The sequence below is a fragment of the Terrapene carolina genome, unplaced genomic scaffold, assembly GCF_002925995.2.
Source record: "Terrapene carolina triunguis isolate 2854851 unplaced genomic scaffold, T_m_triunguis-2.0 Scaffold166, whole genome shotgun sequence".
Lineage (NCBI taxonomy): Eukaryota > Metazoa > Chordata > Testudines > Emydidae > Terrapene > Terrapene triunguis.
This window is the reverse complement of record NW_020664517.1, coordinates 315,205-331,435: the sequence shown is the minus strand read 5'-3', so window position 1 is coordinate 331,435 and position 16,231 is coordinate 315,205. Positions and strand designations below refer to the sequence as shown.

Genomic DNA, 16,231 nt, shown 5'->3' with positions numbered 1-16,231 from the left:
GCTTTGCTTCCCAATTGGACCTGATCCATTCAGTGCACATTATGCAGAACTCAGCTGCGAGCTCTGGCTTCAAACTCTAGTCACAATTCATTTCTTGCCAGCAAGAAAACAAAGAGCTAATAAATAGAAAGCGTATTGTTACAGGGGTCTGGAGGGAACCGATTAGATTGTATACGTGTGTGCGCGTGCATGACATACACCCTCCCCCACGCCCCCCTCGGTGAGGCCCCAGAGCAGGGGCCACTTTGCAGACAGAGGAGCTGTCGGCCGTGGCATGGCCCCTCTGGCTCCAGGGTGGGTGAGTACGGGGATGGGAAATGCTCCTGGGGCCATGCATGGCTGGGGCTGGAAGCGCGGCGCGGTGCCCCGGCAGGCGGGGGAGGGGGATATAGCAATCTCTATTTAAATTCCATTAAAATAGACTATTTTAAAAAATTATTTCTAATAGTTATAAAAACACCCCAGGCAGAGCCAGGCGGGCTGAGGCAGCAGCTGGCTGCCTGGGCACTGAGAGCCGCCCGATGTGCCCCCAGGACCAGTCAGGCTCTAGGGGCGCAGCCTGGCTGGCAGAGAAGGAAGAGGGTGCATAGAGGGCTGGCAGGCCTCCCCCAGCGAGGCGGGGCTTCTCCAGCCCTGTACGACCCTGTGTGCCCAGCGCACAGCACGCTGGCATCACTGCTACACACTGGCAGGCGGCTTGGGGTGCCGCCATTTGGATTCCATCAGCACCTCTCTTCCTTTGCTTGCAGAGGCAGCCCCGGGCTGACCCGGCTGGGAGCCCTGGAGACGGCGGTGCGCCGGGGAGGAGGCTGTGCGTGGCATGGGCACAGCTCCCGCTGCTCTCTGTGGCACTCTGCGCTGGCTTTGGCTCTCCCGCAGACCTTGCTGCCCCCGAGGAGTGGTGGTGATGGAGTCCCTGGTGCAGAGGCCGGGGGAATATGGCTGTGTCCTGGGGCTGCTGGGGCCAGTGGAGCAGGTTAGAGCAGCTCTGAGGATCACCCTAACTTGTGCCCCAATCACCGTGGCCCTATCCAGGGTGTTGGACTGCCCTGCCCTAGCCCGGAGCCGCGCCAGCAGCTGGAGATGGCTTTGGGCCAGCTGGAGAGGCATTTCCCAGGGTGCTTTGCAGCCCCTCTGCATCCTTTCAGCCAGCAGGTGCGAAGGGGTCCTGGGGGAAGCTGAAGTCTGGCCCTGGGCTGCTTCTGGTGCATGGCTGCAGTGGAGGGGAGGCTGGGTTCCTCCCCAGAACAGGAGCATTGGCTTCCGCTGTTAACCCTTTGGTAACTGGCCCAGATTCTGCCCCAGCAGAGGCCGGCCCCAGGGAGGAGCAGTGCAGCTGGCCCTCGGTGCGTTCCCTTGGGGATCTGGGTGGCTGTGCTTCCTGGGGTCCCACGTTCTAGTCAGACTCCCGGACTCTGGCTCAGAAGCAGAGGAGCACGGCTGCTGGCCCGTGCAGCTGCAACCACGTTGGTCTTTAGGACAGGACAGGGCTTCTTGGAGACCGTGCAGCCGAGCAGCTTGGCCCCTGTGCGGATCCCAGCCTGCGGCTGCCCTCTGCCAGCTGCTGATGTCGGACCTACCTTTGTGGGGGCTCGGGGGTCAGCACGAAGGCAGGAATTTTGCAGGAGCCCAATGCGCTGCTGCAGGGGGGAGCAGACAGAGCACCGGCAGCCATCCCGGGTGGGCGAGGGGGGCGCTCTCCGTGAGACCGGCCAGCCAGGTGGCTCCCACCCGGCCAGTGCGCTCCCTCGCCGTCCGAGGGCCCACGCGCATGGCCACGGCTCTGTGGGAGCAAGAGACTGAGAATGTTGTTCCTTAGCCCTGCACCTGCCAGCAGCCCCTGGCCTGGGGCCGTGCGCCGTCACTTTCCTGCCCGGGCCCCGGGCCGCAGGGTGCAGGCCCCGTCTAGATGACGTGGCAGCAGTTGAACTGCCCCAGGGACAGCAGGCTCTCCTTGGAGCTGGGCCTGATCTTGAAGGCCAGAGCCTTCTCGCACAGCGGGAACTGCAGGAGCCTGTCCTTCAGGTGGGTGCTCTTGGTTTTAGCAGGGTCTAACTTGATCACGTTGTCGGCCGTGGTTTCGCCGCCGGCGGTGCTGCCGCAGTGAGGGCTCTCAGCTGGGCACGCAGGCCTGGTGGAGGAGCCTGTCTCAGGGGGCCTGTCAAGTTTCCTGGACTTGTCTTCTGGAACTGGCGTCCCACGTGAAGTGGCTTGGAGGCTCCCGGCAGAGCCAGCGACGGGGCCCTCGCAGCTCCCTGGATACAGGGCCTTGCCCACTTGCCCCAGGCTGCCCCCATCCTCCATTTCTGTGGTGGTGGTGTCCTCCTCTGGCCCCGAGCTGCCTTCAGCCTGGCACCTCTCCAGACCCGCTCCCCCACCCTCCCGGAGCTCTGCGTCCCCCTGTGCCGCCGGCGTCCCTGCAGGGAGGAGGCTGGGGGCGCTCTCCCCAACGCTCACGCTGAGGTTGTCTGTGGCCTCCCGCGCTGCACCGTGGCTTGTCGCCTCTCGGGGCTGACCCAGCTCGCTCCTGGGACTCGGCGCCCCCCTGAGAGGCGGCAGCTGCCAGCTGCTCCCCGGGCCCTGCTCCAAGAGGCCTGGCTTGGTGGCTCCAAGGCTCTTCTCCCCCTTGCTGTGGGTCACAGCGCCGCGGCAGAACAACAGGGAGACCTTGGAGCTCTGGAAATCTCGCATTTGCTCTTGGTTTAGCGAAGAGCTTCTCCGTCCCATTGCGCTGGCCTTCCCCTCCTCCTCCTCGTCCTCCTCCTCCTCCTCGCAGATCTGCTGCAGAGCTGGGGTGCTCTTGGCCATGGGGGCGTCCGCCAGGGCGGGACTGAGCAGGGCTCGGACCAGCTGCTCGTTTCCATGGAGGCCGGGGGGCGTGTCGTCTTCCCCCAGGGCAGAAAAGGAAATGGGTCTGCCATCTCTTTTCCCAGAATCCTCTGCGGCAGCCCGGGGCTGGGGGCTGGAGAAAGCTGCCAGTCTATCTGGCATCTCGGCGAAGGGCGAGAGGTCCCGGGTGTCGCCCATGGTGCTGAATGGGTCCGACAGGTTGGCGCTGAAAGAGAGGGGAGCGTGCCCAGGATCAGGCCCAGGGTGGGAGCTGCCAGCTGGGAGTAGCTGCGGCAGGGGCACTGAGTGACCCTGGGCTACCCACAGCATGGATCCAGAGCTGGGGCTGGGGGAGGCTTGGCCTGAAGAGCCCATCGCTGTGGCAGCTGGGTGGCACTGCGAGCATGGTGGTGCAGCAGGCGGGAGCCAGCGGCGGATCGGTACTACAGCTGCCCAGCCAGGCCTCCCAGGCCCTGGCACGATCCCCAGGGCCATGGACAGGAAAACCTGGGTGTCGGGTACCCCCCACCCGGCTCTGTGCCAGGCTGGATGCCATCCCCCCCAGACAGGAGTCAGGGAGAGTTTGGGCCCCAGTGAGGTGACACTTCCCACATCCCTGGGCAGCTCCAGCGAAGGGATGTGGTGCCACGCACAGCACTCTGCTGCCAGCGCCGCGGGCTCCCCCTGCACAGCACGCCTGCGGGGAACCTCGCCGGCGGGCGGGGCCGGCTGTGCTGGTGGCCCCCGGGGCGGTGTCCTGGTGCTGAGCCGTGGCCTGTCCCAGCCGGAGGGCGCCGGCTCACCTGTTCTGCACCTGCTGGGCCAGGTTATAGACCAAGCTGAGCTTGTGGCTTTGCTTCTCCTGCTTCTCCCGGAGGATCCGCTCCGCCAGCAGGAAGTACGTGGCCGTGATGTGGTTGTAGCGATCAGCCTCCAGGGCCCTGGGGGGATGCAAGGCACAGGTGAGAGCCGCACCCCGGAGGAACCCAGCAGGCCCCAGCACAGGGCTCTGGGCGCTACCAAAGAGCGGCGTATGAGAGCGGCATGCTGGCTGCTCATGGCATGGGGCACTCCGGAGCACTGAGCTCCCAGCCCCGGGCATGACCCCACTGCCTCTTGGTCTGCAGAGAACGGCCTGGCCTGCCCTCCCCCTGCACCCACCCTGCTCCCCTGATCTGCAGAGAACCCCTGCCCCCCACCCTGCTCCTCCCATCTGCTGGGAACCCCCTGCTCTGCCCTACCCCCCACCCTGCTCCCCTAGTCTGCAGAAAACAGCCTGCCTGCCTTCTGCCCCCCCCCCGCTCTCCTGGCCTGCCCCCCTGCCCTGAAGGAAATGCCCTTTCACATCCAAAAGAGCAGCTGCCCTGCTTTCCGGGGGGGGCGGGGGATTGCTGGTGCCAGAGGACCTGCCCCTCTCTGTCTCCATCGCTCCGCGCAAGGGCTGGGCTGGAGATCAGTCACTCAGCCAAGCCCTGTGCAGAGCTCCCTGCCCTCTGTCCATGAGGGATGGGGAGGAGATGCCAGGCCCAGGGCACCACACAGACGGGAGATTGGTGCAGTAACCCTGCTGCACGCCTCCCCCCGCCCCCGCCCGCCCGGCCGGCACTCACTCCTGGATGGCGTCCCGGTCCGCTATGTTCCCACACATCATGGCCTGGATGATGATGTCATGTTCCTCCTCGGACACCCGCTTGTGTGACGTCAGGGGCAGCAGGCAGCGGCTGGCTGGGGAGGGGTCCACGCCCTGCAGCCAGGGGTGCGTCTCAATCTGCTCTAGGGAGGCCCGCTGCTTGGGGTCCCGCTGCAGCATCCTGCCGACCAGACTGCCAGAGAGCAGAGGGGAGCAGGGTCACAAGCCAGCCGGGAGACGCTGCCCCAGGCCCGCAGCAGCACCCGCGGCGGAGATGCACAGAGCCACAGGCTGCAAGGCCAGATGGGACCATGAAGTCTGAGCTGGAGAACCCACCCAGCGCTCCCTGGGGCAGCCCGGAGCTCCAGGCCTCTTGTGGAGACTGGGGGTCTTTCTCCAAGAGATGGAGAACACATCACGCCTCTGGGACGATTGTTCCACTGGTTCCCCTTCCTGGTAAAAATCTGCACCCTCCTTCCCTGCTGAACCTGAGCCCTCAGATCTCCCTGGCCCGGAGCTGGGCTGTGCAGGGGTGTTAACAGCCTGCCCCATGCCCCCGGCATGTCCTTGCAGACGGTGGCACCCGTCTGGCTGGGCCCCCGGAGCGCCGGGCAAGCCCGGAGGAGAGGGGGCAGAGGAGGCTGGGGGTGCATACTCAGAACACTGCGAGGACACATGGGGCGGGATGGTGTAGCGGCAGTCCATGATCATGGTCAGCGTCTCGCTGTCGTTGGCCTCCTGGAAGGGCGGCTGGCCGCACACCAGCATATACAGGATGACACCCAGGCTCCAGACGTCTGCAGAGAGAAGGACACAGAGAGCTCAGCCCACTGCGGCATCGGGCCAGGGGTGTCCAGCTGGGATGGGGCACAGGATCCAGCAGGGGGGACGGAGCCAGCCACAGGCACACACGTGTCCAGGTCTACTCCCCTGCAGCCGCGGCCCCATCTCCGCAGTACAAACAGGTGTGAACCAGGCAACCCCTGGGAGGAGGGAAGTAGGGTTACCATATTTTAAGTGTCCAAAAAGAGGACACTCCACGGGGCCCCAGCCCCGCCCCTTCCCCGCCCCCCCAACTCCGCCCCCTCCCCTGAACGCTTTGCCCCCCTGTCCCTCCCCCTCCCCTGCTTCCTGCGAACATTTGATTCGCAGGAAGCCTGAAGCAGGCAGGCAGCAGGTAAGCTGGGGCGAGGGGGCACGAGGAGGAGCGGCCCAGTCCGGCCCCCCCGGCCGAGCGGCTCCCTTTGGCGGCCGGCCGGCCCAGGCCAAGAGGCTCTGGCCCCAGCGTCTCCCGCCCGGCTCGGCTCGGGGACACTGGCCCCCGGCCCAGCACCGCTGGCCCCGGCCCCCAGCCCCGCACCGCCAGCCCTGGCCCCGCACCGCCGGCCCCCGGCCCCGCCGGCCCCAGCGGCTCCGGCCGAGCACTGCCGGCCTCTCCCTCCCTATTTTCCCGGACATGTCTGGCTTTTGGGGATTTCCTCCCGGACGGGGATTTGAGGCCCAAAAAGCCGGACATGTCCGGGAAAATCCGGACGTATGGTAACCCTAAGGGAAGCTTCCCGGAGGCCTGGAGAGGTCTCAGGCCTGACCTGCATAGGTGAGTTGTGTGAGGAGCATGTGATGGGGCCAGTGAGGGGCTCCCTGCCCCGGTCCGTGGCCTGGTTTGAGCCTGCCCATTCGCAGCTCTGTCTCCCTCCAACCAGCATGCTGCTTGCGTCCCACACGGCGCCTGCTGCATTGTAAGATGGAATTTGGGAGCCCTGGGCCACGACTGCGTGACCACGTGTCTCCGTCTCTGGCCTGGCCCTGCTGGCTTCCCAGTCCATCTGGCTCTGCACGGACATTTCAGATAGGGTGACCAGATGTCCTGATTTTATAGAGACAGTCCCGATTTTTGGGTCTTTTTCTTATATAGGCTCCTATTACACCCCACCCCCGTCCCGATTTTTCACACTTGCTGTCTGGTCACCCTAATTTCAGACTACTTTGCAAAGTCACAGCCGGTCCTTTCAGGAAGCTGCATCTTGAGCCAAGACTCGAGACCTGTATCCCCAATTTGCAGGCCCCCAGCTGGCTGAGCCATTTCCAAACTGATCTGAGTCCTCCTAGAAATAGGAAAGCATTTGGAAAATTAGCCCTCCAGCAGAGTTGCTGCTGCAGCCTCCATCCTCACCAGCTCATGCCAGGCTAGGTGGGTGCCCAGGAAATACCAGCAGCAGCCTGGTGCACTGCTCCAGAGACCCCAAAGGGAAGAGCCAGGAAGTCCAGAATGAGTGGGCTTTGCAGCGGCATGGTGGTGTCGCTCACAGGGTAGAGCCGGTGCTGTCACTTTGATGGGGGTAAAAGAGGGAGCTACCCCAAGTGCAACCGACACTGCCTGAGTCTGCAGAGAGCCTGAGCCCATCACTCTGATGGGGGGGGGGAGCCGCCCTGAGTGTAACCGACGCAGTGATGCTGCCTGGGTCTGCAGAGAGCCTGAACCCATCGCTCTGAGAGGGGGGAGATGTCCTGAGTGTAACCGATGCAGTGGCGCTGCCTGGGTCTGCAGAGAGCCTGAGCCCATTGCTCTGAGAGGGGGGAGCTGCCCCGCGCGTAACCGACCCAGTGACGCCTGTATTTTCATTCCCCCTCCCACTCAGATCACACATAAACACTGAACCAGTGCCAGCGTGACACCAGGGAGCACTTCCTGCTGCCTTTCACCAGGAGGAAACTATATCTTCCTGCCCTTTGTTTGCTGCTCCTTGACCAGGTCCTGCTCTGTAACCCAGCTTCGTGGGAAACCCAGGACTGGGATAAAGCGGGATGGAAGGACTGGGGAGGGGGGAAACCCAGGGCAGGGACAGCGGGGGCTGCGGGTGGGGATTGAGGGGCACCAACAGAGCAGTGAGAGGAAAGCCTGCATTGCACCTAACTGCATTGTGCCTGTCTCCAGCCAGCGTGTTTCAGTCCCATGTCCCCCCCTCCATGGAAACTGACTATTACTGAACCCATCCCCAAGTGGGGAGGGCTGCAGGAGGGGAGTCACAGTCCATCTCCAGCTGACGCGATTACCGGTTATTTATAGCATGGGGCTGTCTCTCCCGGGGGGCGGGAGCAGCTTAGCTGTCCAGGCCCTGGGATTTGTGCGTCTGCTCACGCTCAGTGTGTGGAAGGCTTTGCTGAGCAGGGGCGCGTGCAGCGGGAACTGCTGGGGGGAAGCATCCAGGGAGCTGTGGGGCAGAGCAGCATGTGCGTGCCCCACACAGCTGGGAAAAGGGATAAAGGAGCAGGGATTACATCAGTGCCTCTCAGGGCCTTAAGCTGCTCAGGCTCCCTGGGAAAGCGGATTGCGGCCCGGAGAGCGAGGGGGTGGGGGAAGGGCAGCAGCGTCACACACAGACAGGGCCAGGCCCCCAGGGGAGCACGGGCTGGATCCTGGCACCCACTATTGGAGCACTGCTCGGGAGCATCTGTGCCCCCCAGGCGCTGTTTGGTTCTGTGCCAGTCGGGGCTGCGGGGGTGGGGGACTGTGAGGGGGACATTGAGGCGGGAGGCTCCGTGCCAGTCGGGGGTGCCGGAGGGGGGGCTTTGAGGGGGACATTGGGGCTGGAGGCTCCGGGCCAGTCGGGGCTGGGGGGGCGGGGGGGGGGGGGGGGGGGGGCAGGGCCTGGCTGTCCTGGGGGCAATGGCCTGGGTGAAAAGTGGCTCTGTTTGTTCCCCCTATGGACACCAGCCTGGCCCCATATCTGCGCAGGTCACAGAGAGATAGAGACCCCCAGAAGCTGGAGCCGGCTGTGCAGTTCTGTGCCAGGGCTCGTCCCCCATCCATCCCCCCCGGCAGCGGTGCCCTTGCTGGCCCAGCAGCCCCGACTCCTGCCCCCCTCCCCCCACAGGCCAGGGCAGGGGGCTCCCTGTACATCAGCAGAGCTGGGGAAGGGCATGGCCCGGCCAGGCTCCTTGGAACAGGAAAGGCTCTTCCTGCCATAACCCTCCGGGCTCAGCTCAGCACAGACTGTTCGCCCCCGCTTCCTGTGGCCCAGTGACCCCACCCCCGAGCGGCCCCATGGACAGCCCCAGCAGCCGTGCCGGGCTCTGCCCAGGCCCGGCCCACACCTCCGTGCCACACAGAGATGGGGGCAGGGGCACAGGGATGGTGCAGAGACAGGGCTAGAGGGAAACGCTGCCTGCCCCGAAGGGAGGGGGAGTCAAGACCAGGTCTTTTGGCAACACTAGGGATGCCCCCACGACTGCCAGCGCTTCAGCTCAAGGAGGCCGGAAGGCTGGGCCAGGCTCTGCGTTACTGCCAGCAAAGGGGGGCCCTGGCACACCATGCCACAAGGCCCCCCCTCGGGGGTGGTGACAGGGCTGCCTTCCGCCCAGTGGCAGCAGCAGGGTCCCTCTGGACAGGCACCCTAGCAGCTGGGGTGTATTGACATGGGGGGTGGGGCCTGTTGTGTGACTCCTCCTGCTGGGGGTGGGGCCGGCAGGGCCCCCCCGAGGCGTGAGACTGGGCATTACTAGCCAGGGCAGCTTGCCCCTCTAGCAGCTGCTACCTGCTGCGTGCAGCCTCCAGCAACGCAGGGCAGGAACCCGGCCCCAGGAAAGGCAGGAACCAGCCCTCGGCAGGCAGCAAGCTCTCGCCCCAGCCCGGCCAGCGTGAGCCAGCCCCTGCGTCAGGGAAGCAACAGCCCGAGGGGCCAATGCCACCACGGGCGCTGGAGCCTGGAGCAGGAGGGACACGGGGACCATCTCCCCCTGCTCCTTCTGGGTGCCACACGCCTCCCTGGGCCACAAGCGAGGGGGCTTAACCCTCCCAGTGCCAGGACAGCTTCCTCCGCCCCAAGCCAGCCCCGCACTGGGCTCCACATACTCGCTGCTTGGTTGGCTTGGGCTACAAACTGCCCCGCCCTGCCTCACCATGCCCCACCCCCTGCGCATTCCCCACACGCCCCCTCCCGTCCTGTCCCCTCCCTGCATGGCCATGCTCTGCTCCCCCCCCCCCAGCCCCCGCCACGGGGCGGGGCAAGTGCATGGTGAGCTCCAGCCCTGACCCTCTCCCTTGCAGCCCAGCCCAGCTCCACCTAACCTGTCAGGGGGGCCTGTCACCTCAGCCCAGCTCCACCGGCCCCTCCCCACCCCAGCCCAGAACTCTGCCGCGGCTCTTCGGCACGACAGGCCCCACTGGGGGGGCACCCGTCCGGTGTCACACTGCACCGTCCGCTTTTGGGCTGCTTTGTCCCCGGCCGGTAAGGGGCCAAAACCGGACGCGGTGGCAAACAGGGGGGAAGAGGGTGCAAACACCATTTCCAAGAGTGCCCTGCTCCGTCCGCACCAGCGTGATCCACGTGCAAGGTCAGGCCGGCGGGGGCGGGCGGCACCCTCTTGGAAACGCCATCCCCCGTATATGAGGTCACACTGGGGGTGGGGTCACAGTGGGAGGTGGGGGCCACGCAGGCCCCGGAAACGCCCGCATGTCTGGTGTTCCGGGCACAAGGCCGCAGCCAACCTGGCCACTCGCCACCTCTCCAGCCCATCTGCCACTCCCCATCGAAGAGTCCACGGGCTCGCTCCTGGTCTTCATGTGCTCCATGGCTGGGCCCAGCGGATCTAAAGGAGCATGAGGACTGGGGTGGACAGTTCCTGCACCTCAGGCCCAGGGACTCTCCACCACCAGGAGGAAACAGAGCTTCCTCAGGGGCCAGCCCCAAGCCCCAGCTCCCCCAGGGCCATCCCAGACCTCCCGCTCCCAGTGCTGCTCCGCTATCAGCCCAGACACTTACAAACAAACCCCCCACGCACAGCTCTACCCTGGCACACGTAGAGAGAACAAGCCCCAAGTGATGATCGGGGTCAGCCATGTCACTTAATGCAGGACTGGAGAGCGTTCAGATACCACGGGATAAGAGCCTTTGTAGAACTGAACCGAGTGGGCCTAAAGCCACATGCCCCTCTGCCCTCCTCCAGACCTCCCCCATAGTCAACAGCACCTCGCCAGGCTGCACCCCACGGCACTTGGGTTCCCTGCATGGCTTTGTGCCAGGGCAGCATGGGCGAAACACATGGGCGCTCCCCCTCCACGCACATATCTGCGGTCATCTCCATATTCTGCCAGCAGCGACTTTATGTTTTCTTCCAGACGGCTGATAAAGGTATAGAGCAGCACCGGCCCAAGATCAGATCCCTGGGAGACCCAGTCACAATTATGTTTTCAGATCTATCAGTTAGCCAGTTTTTAGTCTATTTACCATGGGCTACACTTATTTTGAAGAGTGCTAATTTTTTAATCATGTGGAACTAAGTCAAATGCTTTACAGAAGCCCAATTCAGTTGTATACAGTTACTGTATCAACCAAACTTGTGATCTCATCAAGAAACAAAAATGTCAACTTCGTTTGGCAAGACCTAGCCTCCATAAAACCATGTTGACTGGCATTAGTTATGCTGCCATTCTTTACAAACTGCATCCCATATCAGCCTCCTCATGATTTAGTCTGGGATCCGTGTCAGGCTAACTGAACTGTAGTTTACCAGATCACCATATTTACCCTTTTTAAACATCAGCACAACAATAGCTTTTCTCCAGTCCTCTGGAACTTCCCCAGCATTCCAAGTTTTGGTAAAAGTGAACATCAGTGTCCCAGACAGCTTCTCAGCTAATGCTTTTTATATTTTTAGGTGCAAGTTATCTGGTCTTGCAGGTTTAAAAGGTTTTACTTTAGCAGCTGCTGTGAAACATCCTCCTTAGTTACTACTATAATAAAAAAAAGAATTTCATTACCCCTGTGAGCCATGAATACATCACCCAGCTTCTTCCCAAATACAGAACACAAATATTTTCTGAACACTCCTGCTTTTTCTGCATCATTATTGACAACTGTACCATCCCAACCTACTATCAGTCCGAGACCACTACCAGGAATTCTGTTGTTCCTGATATAGTAAACATTTCCTTTTTATTGTCCTTAACCTACTGGCCATAGATTTTTCATTGATACTTTTAGCTTCCCTTATCAATTGTCTGCATTTCATAACTGCTAATTTATAGTACTTGCATCAACTTTCCCCATATTTTATATATATATTTTATTATTGCTGCTTTCACCTTCCCTTTTAATCTGTTTTTTTGTTTTTGTTTTTAATCTGAAGCAGCCTTCTTTCATGATTTTGGGATTGTGGTTTTTTTTAGGCATCTAGTAAATTATTTAACAGCTCCCAATTACTGTTCACGTTCTGTTCCAATTTTTCTTCTCACTCAGTTTTGCTCATGATTATTTTCAGTTTGTGGAAACTGGCCATTTCAAGCACTAAGTACATACATTCCTGGAGAGGACTATTTTCTGCTTGAACATAATAGATTAAATTAGATCGTGATCATTTGCACCTAGGCAACTGCTAATTTTTAATTCAGTGATCAATTCTTTACCTGTCAGAATGAAGTTAGATACAGAACCATCCCAAGTTCGTTGCAATACCTTTTGAGTCTGAAAATTATCAGCTATAGTTTTTAGAAACTCCCAGGATTCCCAATTATCATTCATATTTGCATATTCAAATATCTCCTCCTACTCTGTTTTGCTCATGATTGTTTTCAGTTTTGGGAAGTTGGCCCTTTTAAAGAACCAAGTGTGTATATATATATTTATTTTCCTGGATGGGACTACATTCAGTCTGCACCTAGCCAATAACATTAAGTCATGATCGCTTACACCTAGGCAACCATCAAATTTAATTCTATGCTTAATTCTTCTGTATGAGGAATGACCCCCAAGTTGGTTGTAAGAATTCTTGAGTTACAAAGTCATCTATAATTTTTAGAACCTTTCAAGCCTATCTTACTAGTGGCAGCATGAAAGCTCCAGCATGTCTCCCCCTCCACAGACAATGAAATCCCCCGATAACACTGTCTTTCTTTCTACACATTAGGGATGGATGTTTAAGCAGCTGCTCATCCTGCTCCCTTGTCCGACTGGTCTCTATAACAGACGCCACCCAGTATGCTGTCTTGTGACACGTCATTAATACACTGACCCAGTTAATACTCCTGCCCCTCTGAACTGAGCTGTCCGTCACTAGTGCAGGGGGCAGGATCTGTGATGTCCAGGCCACGCCCCTTCTGCTCACTCTGTCCTTCCTGACCAGGGTGTATCCAGTGACATCAACATCCCTGTCGTGTGACTCCTCCCACAGGGAGGAGTGACACCAATCATAGCCAATCTCTAATTCCTCCCTTGTTGCCCATGCTATATTAGCCTCTGCATGCCTCAGGCCCCCCCCATTTCCCCTGCCCCCTCCTCGCAGGGACATTGGGAGGGGATGTCCATAAACGTGCACGAGATGCTCAGGTCTCAGATTGACCGGAGCCTTATACACACATTGGTAATGAGAATGCAGGACCTATCCCCAGCCTCCCATCACCAACCCTCACAGACGTGCCCGCTCAGCACTCTGGGCTGTGCCAGCCTCACCCAAACAACCCGGCGGGAGCCAGAAGCGGGCGGCCCTGGTCACTTACCTACGGCTGGGGCGTCGTACTCATCCCCCAGCAGGATCTCGGGTGCTGAGTAGGCCAGCGAGCCGCAGCTCGTGGTGAGCATCTTGCCGGGCTGGAAGCGGTTGCTGAAGCCGAAGTCGGTGAGCTTGACCACGCCCTGCTCCCGGAAGAAGACCACGTTCTCGGGCTTGAGGTCGCGGTGCACCACGTGCAGCTTGTGGCAGTAGGAGATGGCGTGGACGATCTGGGCGAAGTAGTGCTTGGCGCGCCCCTCGGCCAGCCCGCCGTCATGCCGCATGATGTGGTCGAACATGTCGCCGCCGTCCCCCAGCTCCAGGATGAGGTAGAGCTTGGAGTGGGTGTCGATGACCTCGTAGAGCCGCACAACGTTGGGATGCTGCACCAGCTTCATGCAGCGCACCTCCTGCAGCAGCTGCCCCGCAGCGCTCACGTCCAGCTTGCTCTTGTCGATCACCTTCACCGCCACCTTCTCCCCCGTGAAGACGTGCCGCGCCAGCTTGACCACGGCGAAGTGGCCCTTGCCCAGCGTGCGCTCCAGGTCATACAGGCCGGCTATCTTCCCTTCGTAGCAGCCCTTGGCCCCCGCCATGGCTGCACCGGAGCGTCACAGGGGGCCGGGCATCAGGGAGGCTGGGCACAATAGAGAAGCCACTGAGCACAGGGGACACCAGGCACACTCCCTGCCCAGACACCCCACTGAGCACAGGGGGAACCCTGACCTTTCCAGCCCCACACCCATCCATGTGCGCAGCCCCACACCCCAGAGTGCCCTGAGCAAAAGGACGCCACCCCCTTGGCCTACACTTGCCCAGACGGAGCCCAGCTCTCCTTCACACACGCCACGTGTCGCTGACTCTCACAGTGCAAGGAGCTGTCCGGGGCCATAAGAACGGTCGTACTGGGTCAGACCAAGCGTCCATCCAGCCCAGTGTCCTGTCTACCAACAGTGGCCAATGCCAGGTGCCCAGAGGGAATGAATAGAACAGGGAATCATCAAGTGACCCATCCCCTGTCACCCAGTCTCAGCATCTGGCAGTCAGAGGTTGAGGGACTCCCAGAGCACGGGGTTGTGTCCCAGACCATCTTGGCTAATAGCCATTGCTGGACCTGTCCTCCATGACCTGATCTAGTTCTTTTTTGAACCCAGTTATACTTCTGGCTTTCACAACATCCCCCTGGCAAGGAGTTCCACAGGTTGACTGTGCGTTGTGTGCTCATGCCCATGGCCTGTGCAGGATGGCATGTGGCCAGGTGCCCCCATGCTGCAGGCATTGGGCTGCTGCCCAGCTCGGACCAGGCCTGAGTTCTTGCTCTGGGTTCCTATGGGGTCACACCTTGACCCCCAGAGCCGGGGCCTCCTCTTCCCTCTGGGCTGAGCCTATAACTGCCCCGAGCTTCCCAGCCAGTAGTCTGTACACGTAGCCACGCTGGGGTGGGGTCTCCAGCAGCCGCACAGCACGTCGGCCCAGAGACTTCCCCAGCCAAGCCGGGGGGCAGCCCTAGCCCCCCCATGGGGGTGTTACTGATTTATGGGAGCCACAGTGCTGGCCAGGTGCCACTGGGGGAGGGGTGTGTGTGCACAAGAAGCTCCCCCCCTTTGCAGGTTACAATGGAGTGGGGTGTTTAAAGGAGCTCCCCTACCCAGGCACCCAGGCACGTTCTTGCTCCAGCTGCAGCCCACGAGGCCAGCAGGCTGTCCCGGGGGGCAGGGGGCCCAGTCTGCGTGGTTCCGACTCCTGGTCACACCAGTGAGGGTTGGGGGCTTTCAATATTTTCCCAAAACAAACCGCTGGCGCGAGCGACCTTTGGCAGCAGAGGGGCAGGGGGTGGCAGCTCTGCCGCTGCCCCTCACTGCCGACCTGCAGCTACCCTGGCACTGGGCCCCCCGCCCCCAGCTCTGCCCACAATCCTAGCGCTTTGGATCCCCCTAATTCCACCCCAACTATTCTTAGTCCTAGTCCCCCACTCCCCCGTCAATGCCCCTCAATCCCGACCTGCAGCCCCCCCATTACTCCAGCCATGCCCTCCTCATGTACGCTCACAGCTCTGCTGACACCCCTCAGCCCTGCCAGGCCCCTCGGTGTGCAGGGCAGCCAGGTGTCTTCAGACTGAGGGCTAAAGGCAGTGAGCACCTCGGTACCAGACAGGTCACGCCAGGCTGCCAACAGCAAGGGCTGGTATCATAGATTATCAGGGTTGGAAGGGACCTCAGGAGGTCATCTAGTCCCACCCCCTGCTCAAAGCAGGACCAATCCCCAACTAAATCATCCCAGCCAGGGCTTTCATACTAAGCGGGGGGTGTTCACAGGGCCAGGGCCTACGCTTGGAAGCCAGTGGTTAGCAGGTGGGGGATGTGGCCAGTTGATTGGTACCCTGAGCCATCCACACCACAGTTGTTGTCAATGACCATCACCTGGGCACAGCCTGGGTCACTTGGGGTTCTGGGGTCACTGGGAGATGAAAGGGAGTGAACCCAGCACAGGGTAACCCCGCAGACAGAGGGGAGGGGGCTGTGGAAATCCCTTGCTGCCTTGGGGCTCTGACCCACCCCGGCATCACAGCTGCATGTCAGGGAACTGGGGTTCCCCAGGATGGGAGGGGCATCGCCTGGGGGCCGTGCCCTGGGAACAAGGCATGGGGTAGGGCCTGCTGCCCTGAGACACTAGTGCAGAACAAGCACAGCTCCTTGGGCTGGCAGCGTGCCCATGTTTGGCTGGCGGGCTCCCTGTGCGCATTGTGTTGGTACACACGGCACACGCTGCTGGGAGGGGGACTTCCTGGCATCCGCCAGCCGATTTCCGTCTCCAGCACTGGCTGCAGTGCCGCTCCCCCATGGCAGGAATCAGGCCGGGTTCTCCTGCGGGGGAGGGCAAGGGCACAGCACCCTCTGGGACGGGCTGACCGACGGGCTGGGCCCTGGGCCCCCCCCAGCCATGGGTCAGCAGCCCAATGCATCACACAAGCGTAGCCAGGCTGGGTCAGGACTTGGGCGAGGGCCTTGCTAGGAAAACCTGGGTCCTGGGGGTGGGGGGGCTGCGCCTCTCTCTGAGCAAGTGCCCAGCCAGCCCCGCAGCAGGACAGGGCTCCCGGACACTGCTACACACCCCGAGCACGGCCCCAAGAGCCGGGCTCCCAGCCTCGCCTTCCCCACCAAGCTTCCCCAGAGAGCCGGCTCCATTCCTGCGCTTCCTGCTCTGCGGGCCGGGCAGCCTGGCAGGGAGCCCCGGCCGCGGCATGCCCCCCGGCTGCAGGGAGCCCCGGCCGCGGCATGCCCCCCC

General features: G+C 61.3%; 1 protein-coding gene across 1 annotated transcript in view; it reads right to left on the bottom strand.

Annotated features, from left to right (window-relative positions):
- Positions 1-783: 783 nt before the first annotated feature.
- Positions 784-16,231, bottom strand: part of LOC112104248 (SNF-related serine/threonine-protein kinase-like) — a 16,034-nt gene continuing 586 nt past the window's right edge. The window contains exons 2-6 of the mRNA XM_026653875.2: positions 12,954-13,583; positions 5,115-5,256; positions 4,440-4,652; positions 3,633-3,770; positions 784-3,055 (exon numbers count right to left, since the gene is read on the bottom strand). Coding sequence (XP_026509660.1) covers positions 1,906-3,055; positions 3,633-3,770; positions 4,440-4,652; positions 5,115-5,256; positions 12,954-13,542 — 2,232 coding nt within the window. The 5' untranslated portion in view covers positions 13,543-13,583 and the 3' untranslated portion in view covers positions 784-1,905. The remainder of the gene's footprint in view (positions 3,056-3,632; positions 3,771-4,439; positions 4,653-5,114; positions 5,257-12,953; positions 13,584-16,231) is intronic.